Here is a 20,085-nt window from a genome sequence, read left to right on the forward strand (position 1 = left end):
CTGCCAATGCAGGAGGCAAAAGAGATGAGGGTTCTATCCCTGAGTCAGGAAGATCCCCTGGAGGAGGAAATGGCGACCCATTCCAGTATTCTTGCCTGGAAAACTCCATGGTCAGAGGAGCCTGGAGGGCTACAGTCTACAGGGCCACAAAGAGTTGGACACGACTGATCACACATGCACATACAACATAGGTCCTAACTTTCTCCATGTTTAGCTCTGACAACTTGCTGGCTCAGTTGTGGGGTTAGCTGCCTAAGACCCTGTTCAATGGATGCAATAGTGAATCTCAGGAGATTGAGAGCTTATGGTTTACTAAATTCAATTTGACAATATTCAGAATAAACTAAGGTCAAATCATTGTAAATATATCATCAGGCAATTTAGAGCCATCAACCTAATTCACCCATTCAGCCAGTCTACTGGTCCAGGTAACAATTGGCTAAGTTATAGAACCACTTGGCTCTAGTAAGATCTGCATCAACATCTGGGGTGGTCCAGCTATTTAGCTAACCTAAAAAGATAACTCTTCTAAATCTTAGGAAGGTTCCTGTCTAATTGATATAAATACAATCCTTGTAGAAGCTTCTCTCCTTTAGTGAAGAGGGGTCTTGTTGTCTTTATTTATTTTTGTCCCTATAGTTTTTTTTGGCTAGATAGCAAATGGAATGATCATTTTAGTGTTAATGAGTCATTCAAGTTCTAAGGGTCTCTTTCTACTAAGAAAGCCAAATTCATTGAAAAGCAATAAATTTGTTTTCTACATGGTAAGGCTTCCATTAGTTTTCAAGGTTAAATTAGTTAAAGAACTCTTGCACAATGGAAATTCACTGTTAATATATTATCACATTTGTGATCCTAACTATTCATTAGAGCAGGGTCAATATTAACAACAAAGGAAAATAAGACAAACACGAAATTTGCTTTATGAAGAAAATATAAATAACAATGAGTGCAGAAAGTAATAGTTGTATTTTGAATATTAAAATCATATTTAGCAACAAGAAATGTTTTAAAACACAAAATATTCACTTTCCACCATTTCTAAAATGTAGGCAATTATGCCTCATATTTATTAAATTATGTAATCCCAAGCAGCATATATCCAAAAAACATATGTCATAGATTCACAGAGGTTTAGCAATCTTTTTAAGGATTTTATTATTAGCTAGAAGGAGATACACTGGTGTTTTCAAGATTGAACCTAAATAGCTCATTTTTACCCAGTCCAGAATTTAATAATCAAAGAATCTTTACCTCTCCTAAACAGATTTTGAATTTTTTTTCTTTTAGATCTAGTCCTTTGTTTAAAAATTTTGTATTTTACCCTTGAAATAGAACTAATCACTCAATAATCCTTGAATAAAATCTTTTAAAGTTACTCTATTAAGGTGTCCATTTTAAGGATGGTAAAAGAAGGAGCAGAGAAAAATTATTATTCTGGGAAAATTAGTCATAACCAAAGCAAAAGCCAGGAATGATCACAGGGAAAATTTTCTAAGGATAATTTAATGACATTACTAAAACTGTGGGAATCCATATAACACCTAGATGATTAGGAAGGGGGTTATTAGCTAAGCCATTGTCTGAAACCCACTGAATCACCCGTCCTTTTGAACAATGATTGGTCCCCCTTTTCTAATGACGGGACTTTAAAATTTAGGAGAAGCTCCAAGCAGCAGACTTGAAGGATTAAAAAGGACACAAGCCTTCAATGAGTCTAGATTTCTCTTCATAAGTAAAGGAGTGAGGTAAGACATCAAATCTTTGCTTTCATAATTTTATAAACACAAATCAGTCAGTTCTGCAGGACAAACTACCAAGATGACTCTAAATGCTTGTGCAGGACAATCATTTGAACTATAGCAAGAGTTTTTGCATCTGGAGGACAAGAGGTAATATATTTCCACAGATTATACTATAAATCAACATTACAGCTTAGTTTTATAACCTCTTTCTTTGAATTAGAAAATTTTGACTCAGTTGCTTTATTTTAATATATTTTAATGTTATTAAAATTTTACCTAGAAACTTCCTGGTACTGAACTGCTATTGTCAGATCTTTACTGTAGTACTCTTACCACATTAAATAGACAATAAAATTGTTTTCATAATTAAGACCGAGTTCATTGACCTCCGCCATGGACCTAAACAACCATTCCCTACGATGTAGAACAGTACAAGAAATGAGTCCTTCTTGCTCATAAATTCCAACTAGATCATATGCTACTAAATGAGTCATTTAGGGAAAGCTAAAAGGACAAGCAAACAATTTTGGTTTTTTAAAAAAACTGCTCTGAGAAAAAGGATGAATTCTGTTACAGATACTTATAAATGTACTTTTTAATTTTAAATCCTAAGACATAGGTAAATACTGTGGAATTCACCCAACTACACTTCTGATTGAACAATACTGGCTAATTATGTTATCATGATTTTTACATAGACAGTCTTTTTACAGCTAAGTTTCACAATGTATTTTCTAGATATTTCATCTGAAAATGAGAACTCTAATTCTTCTCGGCATACTGGGAGCCACAATGTCAGCCCCCGTGAGTGATTTCATGATAAAATTGAGATCATTGTGTGAAACCCATAACAAATCCCTCTTTCACTGTTTCTATTTTTTTGTTTGTTTAGCTTATTCCACAGCACCTTATGTCTGCAAGCAACAGCAATGAGGTTAGTTTAAATATTTAAAACAATATCCCCAGTTACAGCAGGACGATAAAAGCCTTCTTGTTGATTTATCCTGCAGTTCTACCCACTAACTGTAGCCAAATGCATTCCCAATGTTTATGTTTGTTTTGCATATGAGGTTGTTTCTAGAATACTACTTTGCCTCCCTTATTTGATTGCAAATTCTTTAAAGGCAGAAGCAGATTCTTGTATACCTTTTTGCTCTAATAACACTTAACAGGGTGGATATAGGTGTTTAAGAGCATAAAATGACTGACTATACCACTGGAATGGGGTACAGCTGTGCAATCTCGCACACAGCAGAGGAGAGGTAATTAAATCCTAACCTCTAATCACCATGATTTAGTTCAAGCTTAGTGAGAAAACATCTCACCTCTAACAGGAACTGAGTTGTACAGTATTTGACTGTACAGAATTTGTAGTAAATTTTATTCTAAATAGTTTTAACATGTGTAGTAATCTCGTTTTCATATTATCTTTCCTTTCCTAGTTGCTTCTGAATCTTAATAATGCTCAGCTTCGACCACTACAGCTTCAGGTATCCCTACCCCAATAATTATTTCAAGAATATTTCCTACCGCTCTTTTCTTGTGGCACTTAGTAGGAGAACAAAATGTTTTCTGATTCTATTTCTGAAATCTTAACTTTTAAAGTTACTAATTTTTCACATATGTTTTAATTTCCATTTATTCGAAGGCCGAAGTAAAAGCTGTAATCAAATGAACATTTTCAGGCACAAATGCTCTCAACTATGAGATAGTTAAATTAATCATTTTATGAAAAGTCATACACAGCTAATAGGAAAATATATCTATGTATTGAAACCAGTCTGGCAACTGCCGACTCTGTACCATTTATCCACCTCATTCATATTTGTCATCACAATCATTGGGAATTTACCACTGTTCATGCTATTTGCCTGATTCATAATGTGCCAAGATGCTGTCCTTTTTTATAATGCAGCAATAGAATATGGAAACTGTTTTACATTTGCTTCTTTCTCACTCGGGACTGACTTTTAATTCTTTTCTAAATGAAAGAGAAATGCTTCCTTTCTGTCTCTTGTGTCTTCCCAGGGCCCATTTAATTCATGGTTTCCTCCTTTCCCTGGAATTCTACAACAGCAGCAGCAGAACCAAGTTCCAGGACTCTCCCCATTCTCTTTATCAACTCGCGAGTGGTTTGCTGGACTGGTCCCAAATCAGATATTCGTCCCAGGACAGGTCAGTTTTGCCCAAGGAACCCAGGCAGGACAGCTGGACCCCTCACAGCCTCAGACGCCACAGCAGACCCAACGGGGCCCTAAGAATGTAAGTCCAGCCTCGTCTAACTAAAGGAAATATAATGCACATGGTTTGTGAAAATGAATATGAATCAGTTTTGAAATAAGACAAGCGTTTCCTGAGCAAGAATTGCTTCTCTAATGTGTTTCTACCATCACTGGAAGTACTTCCTTGTACTTCTGATTTTTGACATGAAAAATGCCATATAAATCAGCTCTTCCAGGATCACAGTCATGAATTGAAAGTGTGAAAACATATCTTGGACAGGATAATTAGGGAAATTTCATCTTCAATAAAAGGATGATTTGTATTAGTGCTGGTACATATAGTAGATGATCTTTTTTCATCCTAGAAGTCTGCTAATATACATTTTACATTTATACGCTTAGGTCTAAAGAAATCAGCGCTGGAATTTTAAAAAGTCAAGCGTAACTTTTTCATAATTCCTTTTTGGCAGGTTATGCCCTCTGTGTTCTTCAAAATGCCTCAAGAGCAAGCACAGGTAAGTGAAAGGAAGGCCACCACTCCTGTACAGAGATGGCTGCATACTCTCTACATTGAACATTTTCTTCTATATTTGTAGCTCTGACTCCTATGGCAGGGCTATAAAGTTCATGCAATGCTATTACTGTCTGGGTACTACCCCTGCTGGGCTCTGCAGCAGTTTGTTAATGTTAGGCTCACTAAACAGCTTTAAAAGAAAGGCAAGCTGGGAGTCTCCAGGACCCCCGAGTTACCAGGACGTGGCTGTGTTGGGAGTTATGGAACTCACTAAGCCTTAGGTTGTGTTCTCTTTCCACAAAAAATGCTAGCATTTGATAACAACTCTGGAGAAATACCATAGATTGACTTTGGCCAACCCTAAATTTTGGTTCAGAGAAAGATGCATTAATCTGATGAAATATCATATGATGTAGAGAGAGGTTTTTTTGAGTTATGCTCTAAACATTTCCAGGTTCTTGGATATTTTCAGTTTAACTCCATATTACAGTCAAATTGTGATTTCCATTAAATAGCAGAATCTTTAAAGAAAAGAAAGCAAATTAGTAAAACATTAACATAGAAAACCCTCTCAGTGTTAATATAATAGCCTGCATTCAAAGAAATATGAATATGGATAGATTATATTATTCACCAGAAGAATGTTGACAATTTTGTAAAAAGTTAGACACCTGGCTTTAGTGCAATAATTATGTGATTTTGTCCACTCCTATTATAAAACAAACATTACCTCTAGACATTATCTCATTCTGTTCCATACCAGTTAGAGAATTAGATACCTGACAAGTAGAATTACTTCATTTTAGGATCAAAAAACTAAGTCTTTATGAGATTAAGTTCCCAATTCTAATGAAAATAAATAGCTGAGTCAGAATCTAATTCTTCACCCTTCCTTTAACCACTAAATCAGTGACTCACTGTTATGGCTTTGCATTAGAATCTCTGGTGATAACATTGAAAATTACAGACACCTGGACCCTGCCCACACCTCATGAATCAAAACCCCATGAGGAGATCTTAAATATGACTATCTGTTAAAATGTTCAACTGGTGTTTTTGACTCTTAGTCAGAGTTAAAAGCCACTGGCTGGATGGCATCACTGACTCAATGGATGTGAGTCTCAGTGAACTCCGGGAGTTGGTGATGGACAGGGAGGCCTGGCGTGCTGCGATTCATGGGGTCGCAAAGAGTCGGACACGACTGAGCGACTGATCTGATCTGATCTGATACAAAATATATACCTCTTCTCAAACCATTGTTACTGTTTTTCTTAACTCGTTTCCATTAAGCGCTCTTATTAAATAACAGGAGACAAAACTCTATAGGTGTACAATGATCACAATTTTCTATAAACACATATACAGACACACAGACTTAAGTGGAAACCAATACATGATGATGTGAGTGGTAAAACTGCAGGTGCTCCTATTTTTTTCCTCGTCTATTTCTAGATTTTCCAAATATCTTATAATGCACCTGGGTTGTTTCAATAAAATGACAATTACTAAAGGCAATGCATTTCTGAACAATTCATTCATCACGGTAGAGTGTCTAATACCACATCCTGCAGAATGAAGAGTCAAAAAATATATATGGAAAATGCTGCATAGGCTATCTTCTTAGATATTTGCAAAGTAATTTATATATAAAGCTTATATATAAAGTTCCAGGTACCCTTTTAAGAAGTCTGTTATTAGTTGAATTCACCACTTCCTAATGTGTTTGACCAAGCAACCTTAAAACAAAGCCCAGTGTCCTGTGCAATACACGTTTTTTCTAAAGTTTGGGAAGGACTGCTTTATGTGTTCTTTTGTTCACAAAATCGCTAAAGACAAATCAGCTTTAAAACAATATTGATAATAGAATTTTTTTAAAGCCTGCACTGATCTGAAGGAAGCTCTTCTGTACTTTTCTATTTACAATAGATGCTTCAGTACTACCCAGTTTACATGTTCCTACCCTGGGAACAGCCTCAACAAACAGTCGCACAGTCACCGCCGCAAACAAGAGAGCAGCTATTTGAGAAGCAGGTACTACAAGCGTTTGATTTTAATTTAACTAGTTCCATCTAAGGATAAAGAAGAAAAGGTAAATTTTAAAAGAGAATATCTGATTTATACCTAGTGCAAAAACTCAATGGCTTGAACTGATGGTCATCAAAGGATATACTGCTTTCTTTTAACATAACACTAATTTGGAAATATACTCCAAGATTGAATTTTGAAAGAATTGTTGCTGTTGTTTAGTGGCTAAGTCGTGTCCAACTCTTTTGCAACCCCATTGACTGTAACATGCCAGGCTCCTCTGTCCATGGGATTTCCCAAGCAAGAATACTGGAGTGGGTTGCCATTTCCTTCTCCAAGGGATCTTCCCAACCCAGAGATTGAACCCACGGTTTCCTGCATTAGCAGGCAGATTCTTTATCACTGAGTCAGGTGGAAAGCAATGAGATACAATTAAGTAATGTAATACTGAGTTTTGTGGACCTTCAGTAAAATAGTAAACTTTTAATATAAATTTAGATGGCTCATACATAACTAGATTACTTTTAGTTAGAGTGCAAATTAGATTTTTAATTTATCATCACTTAAAACTTATCAAATCAATTACAGAAAACTGAAAATTATGCTTCAAATGACTCGTAGTAGTACTTCCAATTAAGTCATACTAATTTAAAGAGAGAGTTTTAACCTAGAAATCATATGCTGTTAAAAGGATGGTTGGTAATTTAACAATTATTTTTACCACCTAGAACATATAAATTTTCAAAAAAAGTATTAGTACAATATAATATACATATATTTTAATAATTTATCACTGCATTTGACAAAAACCATAAGTGATCTAACACATTTTTTTAAATTCTAACAGATGCCATTCTATACTGAATTTGGATATATTCCACAACAAGTAGAACCTGTAAGTAAATGTATTTTTCATTAAAAAAAAGAAAAACTAACTTTTGAAACTACTTGCTAAGTAAACTATTAAATCTACCAGTGACCTTTAGTCAGAAACCCACCAGGAACACACCACTAGTTGGACAAAATTGGATTTATCCACTCACTGCAGCAGGGGAGGACACACACCATGAGGAACTGTGGAGGGTCTTAACAGAAGGGTTGGAATGACTTCTCACAGGGTCTGGTCTTGTGTCAGGTGATTTGGGGGAGAGTTCAAGTAGTCACATTACTTTTGATTGGGCGTTCTCAAGAACTGGGCTTCCCTGGTGGCTCAGATGGTAAAGAATCTCAAGTCTGGGGGTAGTTCTATGACTGGGTAACTTAATGGAGTGAGACAAAGACCATGATCGGTAAAAAAACAGAAATTCTTCAGATTATCCAGGACCTAAGGATGCCTGATATTTTCATGCCTTGCACAGGGACCTTGCTGTGGGCAAGATTACCAAGTGCTGTTTTTTTGATTTCACTTCGTCATGTTCAGAAGTGATCTTGCCTGATATTGGTATTCTGTAGGATTGTTAGGGTACAACAGGAAAGACCAGCGTCCAGCAGAGAATGTCAGGCCAGCTCCTGCAAACACTGCAGCAGAGCTATCGTGTTAGGCCAGTTTCTCAGTGTCAGGAGTTGCTTTTCTCTTTCTCAAAACCAAACTATGATTTTTGTTTTTAAGAAACTAATTGAAGTTGAGAAGGGTATAACTGCCTTAGGTGCAAGATAAATGTTTTAAGGATTATTAATTTATACCATTTCAAACTTTGCAACTTTTAAGGTTATGCCAGTAGAACAGCAGCAACCAGTCTTTGATCCCTTCCTAGGCACAGCTCCTGAAATTGCTGCGATGGTAAGTTTCCTTACCACACTTTGATAGTTCCTGGAAATCAGCAACTGACAGCCTACAGCTCCTTCCACTATTGTGCATTTTAATGATATTGTCATTATTATTCCATCAACAATCATTACTCCTTCACCCTGTAATCTTTTGCCACACAAGATTCAATTCACTCAGTTCATCAAATATTTACTGTGGAGCTAATACATGCCAGATACTCTCCAGCAGTTCAGTTCAGTTCAGTCGCTCAGTCGTGTCCGACTCTTTGAGACCCCATGAATTGCCGCACATCAGGCCTCCCCGTCCATCACCAACTCCCGGAGTTCACTCAGACTCACATCCATGGAGTCAGTGATGCCATCCAGCCATCTCATCCTCTGGCGTCCCCTTCTCCTCCTGCCCCCAATCCCTCCCAGCATCAGAGTCTTTTCCAATGAGTCAACTCTTCGCATGAGGTGGCCAAAGTACTGGATTTTCAGCTTTAGCATCATTCCTTCCAAAGAAATCCCAGGGCTGATCTCCTTCAGAATGGACTGGTTGAATCTCCTTGCAGTTCAAGGGACTCTCAAGAGTCTTCTCCAACACTACAGTTCAAAAGCATCAATTCTTCGGCGCTCAGCTTTCTTCACAGTCCAATTCTCACATCCATACATGACCACAGGAAAAACCATAGCCTTGACTAGACAGACCTTTGTTGGCAAAGTAATGTCTCTGCTTTTGAATATGCTATTCAGGTTGGTCATAACTTTCCTTCCAAGGAGTAAGCATCTTTTAATTTCATGGTTGCAGTCACCATCTGCAGTGATTTTGGAGCCCAGGTACACTCATTTAAAGTCAGGTATTAAAAGACATCCGTGTTTATTGGCATATATGCATACTCTTTCTAAAGGATAGATTTTAGTCCAGAAAACTAATAAAGTATTTATCTCTCAAATAAAATCCTTGCTTTACATCTTAATCCTACTGCTTTATATTCTTCCCAATTTTGACCTTGTGTTTGAACTTGTAATCACTTTTCTTTCTCACCCTTATAGCCAGCAGAAGTGTCACCATATTTACAAAAAGAAATGATAAATTTTCAGCACACCAATGCAGGAATTTTCATTCCTTCAACTTCACAAAAACCCAGCACAACAATTTTTTTTACTTCTGCTGTGGACCCAATTATTACCAGAGAGCTAACGGAAAAGAAGGTAAAGTAATCAAAGATTCTTTTTATGAAAGAAATGGGTCTCTAAATAGAAAGTATAAAAATAAAGTTCATGCTTGATTTATAGGACTTAGTTATGTAAATCATGACAAAGTTAAGATATAGTAGAATATATGGTCTTAACCTTGAATAAGAAGACCAATAATTTCTTTCAGATAATCAATCAGAATCTAATTTAATTTTTATTTAATAAAAGCTTCTTATGCATATTTTTTCTCACTAGGCCAAGACTGATAGCCTGAAGGAACCATAAGATGTTGTCCTAATCATTCAGTGTTTAGGGTAGGTATTTGCCAAGAGGTATGCCTTACGTTCCATGACATATCCTAAATTAAAAGAAAAAAATTGTAAGAATAACTAAAGGTATATACCAAAATGAAAAAAAAAAACAAAAAAACGTTAATGCTTATATATTCCTACAAAGCTAACAATAATTATGAGCAATTTTACTAGCAAATTTTTTAGTCAAAATAAATTTTTGAGGATCGTGTCTGTCTACGCCATAAACTTTTCATAAACTCTGAGAACACAAATAGCAAATATACTAGGTCCATGTTACAGACATTCTACATACAGTAAAAGCAAAGTGCTATGCTGTGCTGAGTTGCTCAGCCATGCCCAACACTTTGCAACCCCATGGACTGTAGGCCACCAGGCTCCTCTGTCCATGGGGATTCTCCAGGCAAGAATACTGGAGCAGGTTGCCATGCCCTCCTCCAGGAGATCTTCCCAACCCAGGGATCATATCTGGGTCTCCTACACTGCAAACAAAATCTTTACCATCTGAGCAACCAGTGAAGCTCATATACAAAGTCAGTTCCCCCAAATCACCACTTCACTTTGCAAGCTAAAAGTAATGCTAATACATCTGTGTTAGTTTGGAGTGAAATAAACTCTCAAAGTAATTTTTTTTAAAATGCATAATCACATGGAAATTTAAAATTCCATGAGTTTTATATTAACTATTACTTTAATTGATTACCTGTCCTAATGAGTTTCACTGGCTATGAGGCTAGTGGGTGTTTGATAGAAGGGCAGGTTGGGATGGGTCTAACACGTAAAAAATACACACTAAAAAGCAAATAATTTGGTCTGAATTGGAAAAGTAAAAGGCAAAGAATTTTAAAATCTGTCCCCTGCTTCCTCTGAGTCTTTTCTGATTTCTCTTTCTATGAAAATGAATACTTAGCATTCCTTAGATTCAAAAAAAGTCGATAAAAATACAACCAGAAGTGAATAGTGTGAGCACCTCTTTAGAAGTCTCTTCTATAAGGTGGCATTGTGTGCAATACAAGATAATTCAAGCTTTTTAATCAGAAATACTAAAGGGATTTCAGTATAGTGTGACCTTCTGAACCAATGCAAGAAAATGTAAAGTTTTATTTCTTTTTAAGCAATTTAGAAAATATCTCGGGAATTTTACAGAAAGCAGTCTAATGATGTTAAAATGCTCTTTTATTTTATTTTTCAGAAAAAAAGATGTGGCAGCACCCTGAGTATTATTTTATTTCCTCAATATTAATATTGATTCTTTGAAAACTATGAAATATTTTTGGCTCTTCTGAATTTCTTTTTACTTATAAATAGCATTATACTCTTTAAAGGTCATAAAAGTAATACAATCATTTAATAACCTTAGATTTACAAAATTACATTTCTTTCTAAATATCTTATCATTACATAATCTGTAAAGTAACAACACTAAGAATAGAATATCACTGGATTAATTGTATAAGCGCATTAATAAAGGAAAGCTCTGGAAAAATGGTGGCATCGATGAGAATAAAGATATCCTGTCATTGGATTTACAAGTGTGGTGACTGACACTGATGAACAAAAGTATGTTCTTAGCTTTGACATACCATCTCGTTATTCCTCCCAGGTCCATTCAACTAGATTCCTTCTGATGCAATCCCTATTAGAATCAAAATTATTTGGTAGCAGATCCCATTCAGTGCACATTTCCAATATGACACAGATACATGGAGAGATGGCTGCCATCACCAAAAGGATAGGTCCCCAGGAAGATGTATACTGGTTTGGTGAAGCAACATCTTATACAAAATAAGGCATAGATTTTGGATTTCTTCAGATGTGGCTTTCAATCTGACTTTGAACCTTCAGTAAGGCACTTAACCTGAATCTTAATTTTCTCAAGTATAAAACAGAGGTAACAATATCTACCTTTTCAAAATTTCTAAAAGGACTACATGAAATAACACATGTAAGATACCTGACTCATATGGCCATCCCTTGAACAACATAAGTTTAAACTGAAATGAAGTGAGAGTCGCTCAGTCATGTTCAACTCTGCAATCGCATGGACTAGAGCCCACCAGGCGCCTCTGTCCATGTGATTTCCCAGGCAAGAATATTGGGGTGTGTTGCTATGCCTTTCTCTAGGGAATCTTCCTGACTCAGGGATCAAATGTGGGTCTTCTGCACTGCAGACAAATTCTTTACCATCTGAGCCACGAGTGAAGCCCCTTAAACTGAGGGGGTACAGTTATATGCAGATTTTTTAATAAATACCTACAACCATACTATATGATCCAAGGTTGGTTGAATCTTTGCATGTGAAACCACAGATATGGTGTTGTTTAGTCGTTAGGTCTTGTCCAACTCTTTGCAATCCCATGGACTGTAACCCACCAGTCTCCTCTGTCCACGGAATTTTCCAGGCAAGAATACTGAAGTGAGTTGCCATTTCCTCTCGCAGATCTTCCCAACCCAGGGATAAAACCCACATCTCCTGAGTCTCCTGTACTGCTGGTAGATTCTTTACCACTGAGCCACCTGAGAAGCACCTGGCAATATTAGAAAAGTAAAAGTGAAATTTAGTCACTCAATCCTGTCTGACTCTTTGAGACCCCATGGACTATAGCCTGCCAGGCTCCTCTGTCCACAGAATTATCCAGGCAAGAATACTGGAGTAGGTTGCCATGCCTTCCTCCAAGGGATCTTCCCAACCCAAGGATCAAACCTGGGTCACATGCATTGCAGGCATATTCTTTACCATCTGAGCCACCAGGGAAGCCAATATTAGGGATTACAATAATAAATGCTTTGAAAATTACACAAGTTATACAAACATAATATTAACACACAAAATCATTAAATAAGTTCTACATAAATAAAATAATATAATCATAAACATTGCAATTTCCTTCAAGAATAAATTTTTGATAAAACAATATTAAACTAAGCATGCAAAATTTCTTATTCCACACAATATTAAAAGGATCTTATTAGTTTGGATGGTTTTAAAAATCCAATTTAGTGACTCAGCTTAAAAAATAAATTTCCAAATTTCTGACTGGAGATCCAATTTGTTTCAGGTGGATGTCTTGGCAAAGTATTGCTGAGCAACAACTATGTTTGAAAACAAGAATACTATAGTCAGTACCAATGAAATATCCTACATATGTCAAATTGCATTACAGAAGAGCTTTAAGCTGTCATTTTTGTTAACAGGTTAAGAATACAAGAGTGTACAGTTAATGGAAATATTACTTGGATACATGCAAAGAACTACATTTTATATGTCTATTTAACCCTGTCTTAACCCTAATCTCCCCATCCCAGGCCAATGAAAGAAAGGCAAAGCAGAAAGAGCAATTCAATTTTGAACAGATTTGACCAGGAAAACTTTATGTTCAGTTCAGTTCAGTTCAGTCACTCAGTCGTGTCTGACTCTTTGTGACCCCATGAATTGCAGCACGCCAGGCCTCCCTGTCCATCACCAACTCCCAGAGTTCACTCAGACTCATGTCCATCAAGTCAGTGATGCCATTCAGCCATCTCATCCTCTGTTGTCCCCTTCTCGTCCTGCCCCCAATCCCTCCCAGCATCAGAGTCTTTTCCAATGAGTCAACTCTTCGCATGAGGTGGCCAAAGTACTGGAGTTTTAGCTTTAGCATCATTCCTTCCAAAGAAATCCCAGGGCTGATCTCCTTCAGAATGGACTGGTTGGATCTCCTTAAAGTCCAAGGAACTCTCAAGAGTCTTCTCCAACACCACAGTTCAAAAGCACCAATTCTTCGGCGCTCAGCCTTCTTCACAGTCCAGCTCTCACATCCATACATGACCACAGGAAAAACCATAGCCTTGACTAAACAGACCTTTGTTGGCAAAGTAATGTCTCTGCTTTTGAATATGTTAACTTTATGTAGAATATTCTAAATCAGAGTTGCTTATATTTGGTAATTCGCACTTTAGCCTCAAGACTTTAGCTACCAACCTTCTTCACTGGGTGATTTCTACCTAAGTGTATTATAACAGCATTAGTTCAAGACTAACATATAGAACTTACGTGTGGTCTTGCTTTAAATACTACACACACAACCAATCTATCATCATTGTTTAGTCATACTTATAAATATACAGTTTGGTGAGTTTGATTCACATATACACATACACATAAATATACATATAAATGTATGTACCTTGCAACCATCACCCCTATCAAGATGCAGAACATTTCCACCACCCCACCTTCCTTTCTTTTCTGGTCAATTTGGTTTCCCCATTCTCATGTTTTTCAATCTACTATTTTATAAAACAAAATATCTATCACTGTGTATTAACTGTGCCTGTTCTGGGACTTTATACATATTAAACACCACAATTTTACACTGTGTATTTTTTTTGTGGCAGTTTCTTTAACTCAATATAATGCTTTTGTGATCCATTCACATTACTGTTTAAATTATAATGTTACAATAAATGAATATATGACTGTTTATTTTCCTATTGAAGAACATCTGCATTGTTTCTAATTACTGACCATTAAGAATAAAGCTGCTATGAACATTCTCTACAAGTCCTATTGCTAACATACATTTTCATTTCTCTTGAGTAAAAACAACAAAAACCACCAAACCATAGGTTAAGTTTATTATAAGCAAGTGCTAAGTACTTTCTGGGCTTCCCAGGTGGCTAGTGGTAAAGAACTTACTTGACAAGCAGGAGACAAAATGTCAGTTCGATCCCTGGGCCCGTAAGATATCCTGGAGGAGGGCATGGCAACACACTCCAGTATTCTTCCCTAGAGAATCCCATGGACAGAGGAGCCTGGTGGGCTACAGCCTTTGAGTCACAAAGAGTCAGACATTATGGAAGCAATTTAGCACACATGCATGCAAGTACTTTCCAATGTAGTTATATTTTATACTCTGATCAACAACGAACGTGTCATAAGTCCAGTTCCTCCACCTTCTGGCCAACATTTAGAATTTTTCTTTTAAATCATTTTCAGGAGTTCCTCTTCTACCAAAGTGAAAGTGAAAGTCGCTCAGTTGTGTCCAAGCCACCCCTTGGCCTATAGAGTCTGTGGAATTCTCCAGGCCAGAATACTGGCGTGGGTAGCCTTTCCCTTCTCCAAGGGATCTTCCCAACCCAGAGATGGAACCCAGGTCTCCCATATTGCAAGCAGATTCTTTACCAACTGAGCTTCAACATTAACTGTCACCAAGTTTGCCCTCTACCCCCTCTTCTCTCTCTCGGAAATTACTGCATGAACATTTTTATTGTTGTGACTTTAATAAACATATATAAATTATTACTGGCTCCTAAACTTATACCTCAATCTAATATATTAAATAGTTAAGTCTGAGAGTGTGAGTATTAGTCGCTCAGTTGTGTCTGACTCTTTGTGACCCCATGGACCGCACCCCACCAGATTCCTCTGTCCATGGAATTCTCCTGACAAGAATGCTGGAGTGGGTTGCCATTCCCTTCTTGAGGGATCTTCCCAATCCAGGGATCGAACCTTGGTCTCCTGCATTGCAGGCAGATGCTTTACCATCTGAATCACAAGGAAAGCCAGTTAAGTCTGTATCTACTCTATTACATAATTTGCGGCTTTCATTTGCATTTTCCTAATGACTAATGATGTTTTTCTATCCTTACCAGCAATTTGCATATCTTTATTTTTGAAAGTTACATTTATTTTTATTTATTTTCTTACAATTGAGTTGTAAGAGCTTTTTATGTATTCTGGATAATATACTTGGTCCATCCAAAATTTTACTACAAATACTTTTTCCAGTCTGTAGCTTGTTTTTTCATTTTTTAGTGTGCTTTTTGAGGATCAATTTTTTTAAATTTTGGTGCAGTTAATTTGTCAATTTTTTGAAGATTAGTATCTCTTGTCCTAGTAAAGAAATCTTCACCTACTCCAAAGTAATGAATATATTCTCCTTTGTTTTCTTACAGACTTTTTAGTGGTTTCGATTTTACATTTAAACCTGTAGCCATTGGTTTTTTGTGTAGAGGTTTGTGTGTGTGTGTGTGTAGAGTGTGAAGATAAATGTCAAGGATAATTCTTTCCATGTTGTTGCTGTTTAGTCGTTAAGTCATGTTGGACTCTTTTGTGACCCATGGACTATAGTGGGCCAGGCTCCTTTGTCCTTGGGATTTTCCAGGCAAGAATAAGGGAGCAAGTTGCCATTTCCTTCTTCAGGGGATCTTCCTGACCCATGGATGAAACCTGTGTTTCCTGCATTGGCAGGCAGATTATCACTCGGCCATCAGGGAAGACCAATTTTTTTCATTGTTGTTCAGTCTCCCAGTCGTGTCTGACTCTTTGCGACCACATGGACTACAGATTCCAGACCTCCCTTCCCCTCATTGTCTTCCGAAGTTTGCCCAAGTTCATGTTCACTGCATGGTGTTAGCATCCAGCCGTCTCATCCTTTGACGCCCTTTTCTCCTTCTGCCCTCAATCTTTCCCAGCATCAGGGACTTTTCTAGTTAAGTTGGCTGTTCACATCAAGTGACCCAAATACTGGAGCTTTAGATTCAGCATCAGTCCTTCCAATGAGAATTCAGGGCTGATTTCCCTTAAGATTGACTGGTTTGATCTTTTCTGTCCAAGAGACTTTCAGGAGTCTTCTCCAGCACCACAGTTCAGAGGCATAAATTCTTTGGTGTCCTGCCTTTTTCACAGTCCAGCTCTCACAAACATACATGACTACTGGGCCCTCAGGGAAGCCCATTTTTTTCCATAAAGACACCTAATTATTGCTCCAGAACCATTTCTGTAAAAGTTTATCCTTTCCTCACTGAACTGTCTTCATATCTTTATTGAAAATCTATTGAATTTTTGTGTCTGCATCTATTTTTGAACTACTTTATTCCATTTAATTGCTTTTCTGTCTTTGCATCAATATTACACAGTCTTTATTACTATAAATTAATGTCTTTCACATTTGCATATAAGTTTCAGAGTCACTTTGTCAGTTTCTACCCTACTGAGTTTTAACAGGATAGTTTTAAATCTCTAGATCCATCAGGAAAGGCTTGGCATCTCAATCATATTGAGTATTCAAATTCATGAACATGACGTATACTTATTCAGGTCATTTTATATGTATCTTTGAAATGTTTTGTGGTTCTCAGTGTAGAGGTCTTACAATGTTTGTTAATTATTTTTCTAAATATTTTATGTGTTTAATTTTATTTTCTATGTTTAGCATATATAAATGCAGTTGATTTTTGAACACTGAGCTTATACCCTGTGTATACACTGAGCTTTGTAGGTTCCATATTATTTTTCATCTTAAAAGAGAGGGGTTTTCTTGAAATAAAAACAATTCTCTTGTTTCCATTACTCCATACATTTTTAATTCTTTTTCTTACCTTGCTACACTGACAAGTATATATGATGCAATGTTGATTAGAAGGAATAAAAGTGGATATACTTGCATTGTTCCTGATATTAGGAGAAGAGTATTCATTATTTCACAATTAAGTACGATGTCAGCTGTTCATTTTCCATAAATTACCTTTACAGATTGCAAAACTTCCCTTTTACACCTAGTTTGTTGAGAATTTTTATTATGAATGAGTGTTGACTTTTGTTAAATGATTTAATAAAATAAAATATGGATATTCTCTTTGATTTGGTTAATGTAGTAAATTACATTGTTTCACTTTTCAATGTTCAATCCAACTTTCACTCCTGGGGGAAAAACATGCTAATTTGTTATAATGTGGTGTGTTTTTAAACTATTATATTATATTCATTAATTATTCCATGAATGATTTTTGCATCTGTGTTTGTGAACACTATTAGACAGTAACTTGCTTTTCTTATAATGTCCCCGGCAGTTTTTATATTGGACTTTTGCTGGTTTCATAAAATGCATTGGGAAATGTCTGCTCTTCTCTATTTTAAGAGTTTTTGTGTATTTTGGTATTATTTTGTCTTTAAATGTTTGATAGACCTCACCGGTGAAGCTATTAGAGACTAGAGCACTCTTTGGGGAGTATTTTTCATTACAGTTCAGTTACTATATTAAATGTAGGATTGTGTCAATGTTCAGTTTCTTATGTGGTTTGCAAAGTTTGTCTTTCAGAAAACTTGTCCATTTTCCTAAGTTGTTCAAATTAATAGGCATGAAAATGTTTATCATGCAATCTTATATTCCTTTGAATGTCTATCAAATCTGTACTTAAGGTCTCTCTGTAACCTCTACTTTCCTCCCCTTTTTTCTTTATTAATCTGGTTGGAGTTCATCAATTCTATATTAAAACTTAAAAAAAAAACCAAGTTTTGGCTTCACTGAATGTTTTGTTTGTTAATTTTTTTTATTTATTTAATTGATTTACATCTTTTCTTATTTTCTTTATTCTATTTGCTTCTTAAGGCAAATATTTGTAACAGGGGTCAGCTAACATTTTTTTTTTAAAGGGCCAGATAGTATTTTTGGCTTTGTGGTCCATATAGTCTGTTGCAACTACCAAACTTACAGTTTGTAGAATGAAAGCAAACATAGATGATATGTCAAAGAATGGGTATGGATGTTTTCCAATAAAACTTTATTTATTAATAACAAACATGGGCCATCTTTGACCCTCAGTCTGCAATTTGCCAACCCTTGGCTTAGATCATTGATTCAAGAATTACTTCTATTTTTATATAAGCATTTTAAAGCAAATAAAAATTTTCTAATAGTTCTTTTCTTTAACTCATGGATTAGTGAGAAATATGATAATAAATAAACATTTGGGAATTTTCAACATGTTATTGCTATTGATTTTTAATTAAACTCATTGAAATCATATTCTATATCATAAGAGAGCATATTCTAGTGCCATTTTACTCCTTTGAAAGTTACTGATACTAAACTATGGCTCAGATTTTTGATCGGTCTTGGTTATATTTCCTGTACATTTAAAAAACAAGTTGCTGGTCTCCATGTTCTACAAATATCCATTAGATTAACTTGATGTGTCATTCAAATTTTCCCATTGTTGATTCATTTATTCTCCTCTACTTCTGTCAATTTTTGCTTCACATATTATGAAGCTCTGATTTTAGGTACACTTTTGGAATTCATATGGTTTTGAGAAACTGATCTTTTAATCATTGACATGACCCTACTTTATCTCCAATAATATGCCTTGTTTTGAACCTTAGTTTGTCAAATATTAGGGGATTCCTTAGTGGCTCAGAGGCTAAACAATCTGCCTCAATGCAGGAGACTTGGGTTCAATCCCTGGAGAAGGGAATGGCAACCCACTCTGGTGTCCTTGCCTAGAGAATTCCATAGACAGAGGAGCCTGGTGGACCCACAAAGAGTCGAGCATGACTGAGCAACTAATAACCTGTCTAATATAAATGGAGATGTGTAAGCTTCTTCTGATTAGTATTTATGTGATACATCTTTCCTATCATTTTCTATGAGTTTGTCTTTACATTTAAAGTGTTTTATAAGCAGCATATAGTTGGTTCTTGATATTTTAATCTAATCTCAACATTTGTCTCTTAATTGAAATATTTAGTCTGTTTAAATTTGGTATAATTATTGATTGAGTTTAAGTCTACCCACATGTTTTTTGTTCTCTATTTGTCATCTGTGTTTTTTGTTTCCCACTTTCTATTTTTAATTAAACCTATATAACTATTCTTCCTTTCTATCTTCTTTATATGCTACTTAGCTAATAGATATGTATCATTTAGTGTTTCTGTGAATATTATACTATATAACCTTAGCTTATCATTGTCTACAAAGACTTAATATCCTACATCTTTACACATAAAAAATTATTTTATGATAATACAAATACCATTTATACCCCCACTGTCTTTTGAGCTAATGTTTTTGTACAAATTTTTTCTATACATATCTACTAATTTTTTAAGACTTTAAAGAAAAAATATGCTTATACATACTGACGTACTTACCAAATTCAGTGCTTTTCCTTATTCCCCGTAAGTATGGATTTTTATTTGATATAATTTCACTTCAACCTCAAAAACACTTTTTAAAGTTTGCTTAGCTTGTATCTTAGGATTGTTAATTTCTTCCACTTTTATTGCTTCTAAAATGCTTTTATTTTGCCCACATTTTTTATAGAATTTTATAGAATTATAGAATTCTTAACTTACAGATCTATTTGCTTTTACACTTTGAAGATGTTGTTACATTATCTGGCCTCCATTGGTTCAGATGAAAAATCAACCATAGGTCATATTTTGTTTTGCTTTTGCTGTTTATCCAAATTTTTTTTTAATTTAAACTATAGGCCCAGTCAGATATTCTGATAAGACATTTACTTTTCCTCAAAAGAAAGGAAATGCTTCCTTGGCACTG

At 35.7% G+C, this 20,085-nt stretch overlaps 1 protein-coding gene across 1 annotated transcript; it reads left to right on the forward strand.

Moving 5' to 3' along the window:
* Positions 1–2,479: 2,479 nt before the first annotated feature.
* Positions 2,480–11,332, forward strand: ODAM (odontogenic, ameloblast associated). Its single transcript, NM_001080315.1, has 11 exons — positions 2,480–2,549; positions 2,638–2,679; positions 3,188–3,235; positions 3,774–4,007; positions 4,438–4,482; positions 6,408–6,512; positions 7,354–7,401; positions 8,215–8,286; positions 9,309–9,467; positions 9,708–9,766; positions 10,956–11,332. The coding sequence occupies exons 1-10, from the start codon at positions 2,499–2,501 to the stop codon at positions 9,735–9,737; spliced, it is 834 nt and encodes a 277-aa protein (NP_001073784.1). The 5' UTR covers positions 2,480–2,498; the 3' UTR covers positions 9,738–9,766; positions 10,956–11,332.
* The last annotated feature ends 8,753 nt before the right edge of the window (positions 11,333–20,085 follow it).

This window comes from Bos taurus, chromosome 6, assembly GCF_002263795.3.
Source record: "Bos taurus isolate L1 Dominette 01449 registration number 42190680 breed Hereford chromosome 6, ARS-UCD2.0, whole genome shotgun sequence".
In the NCBI taxonomy this organism is placed as follows: domain Eukaryota; kingdom Metazoa; phylum Chordata; class Mammalia; order Artiodactyla; family Bovidae; genus Bos; species Bos taurus.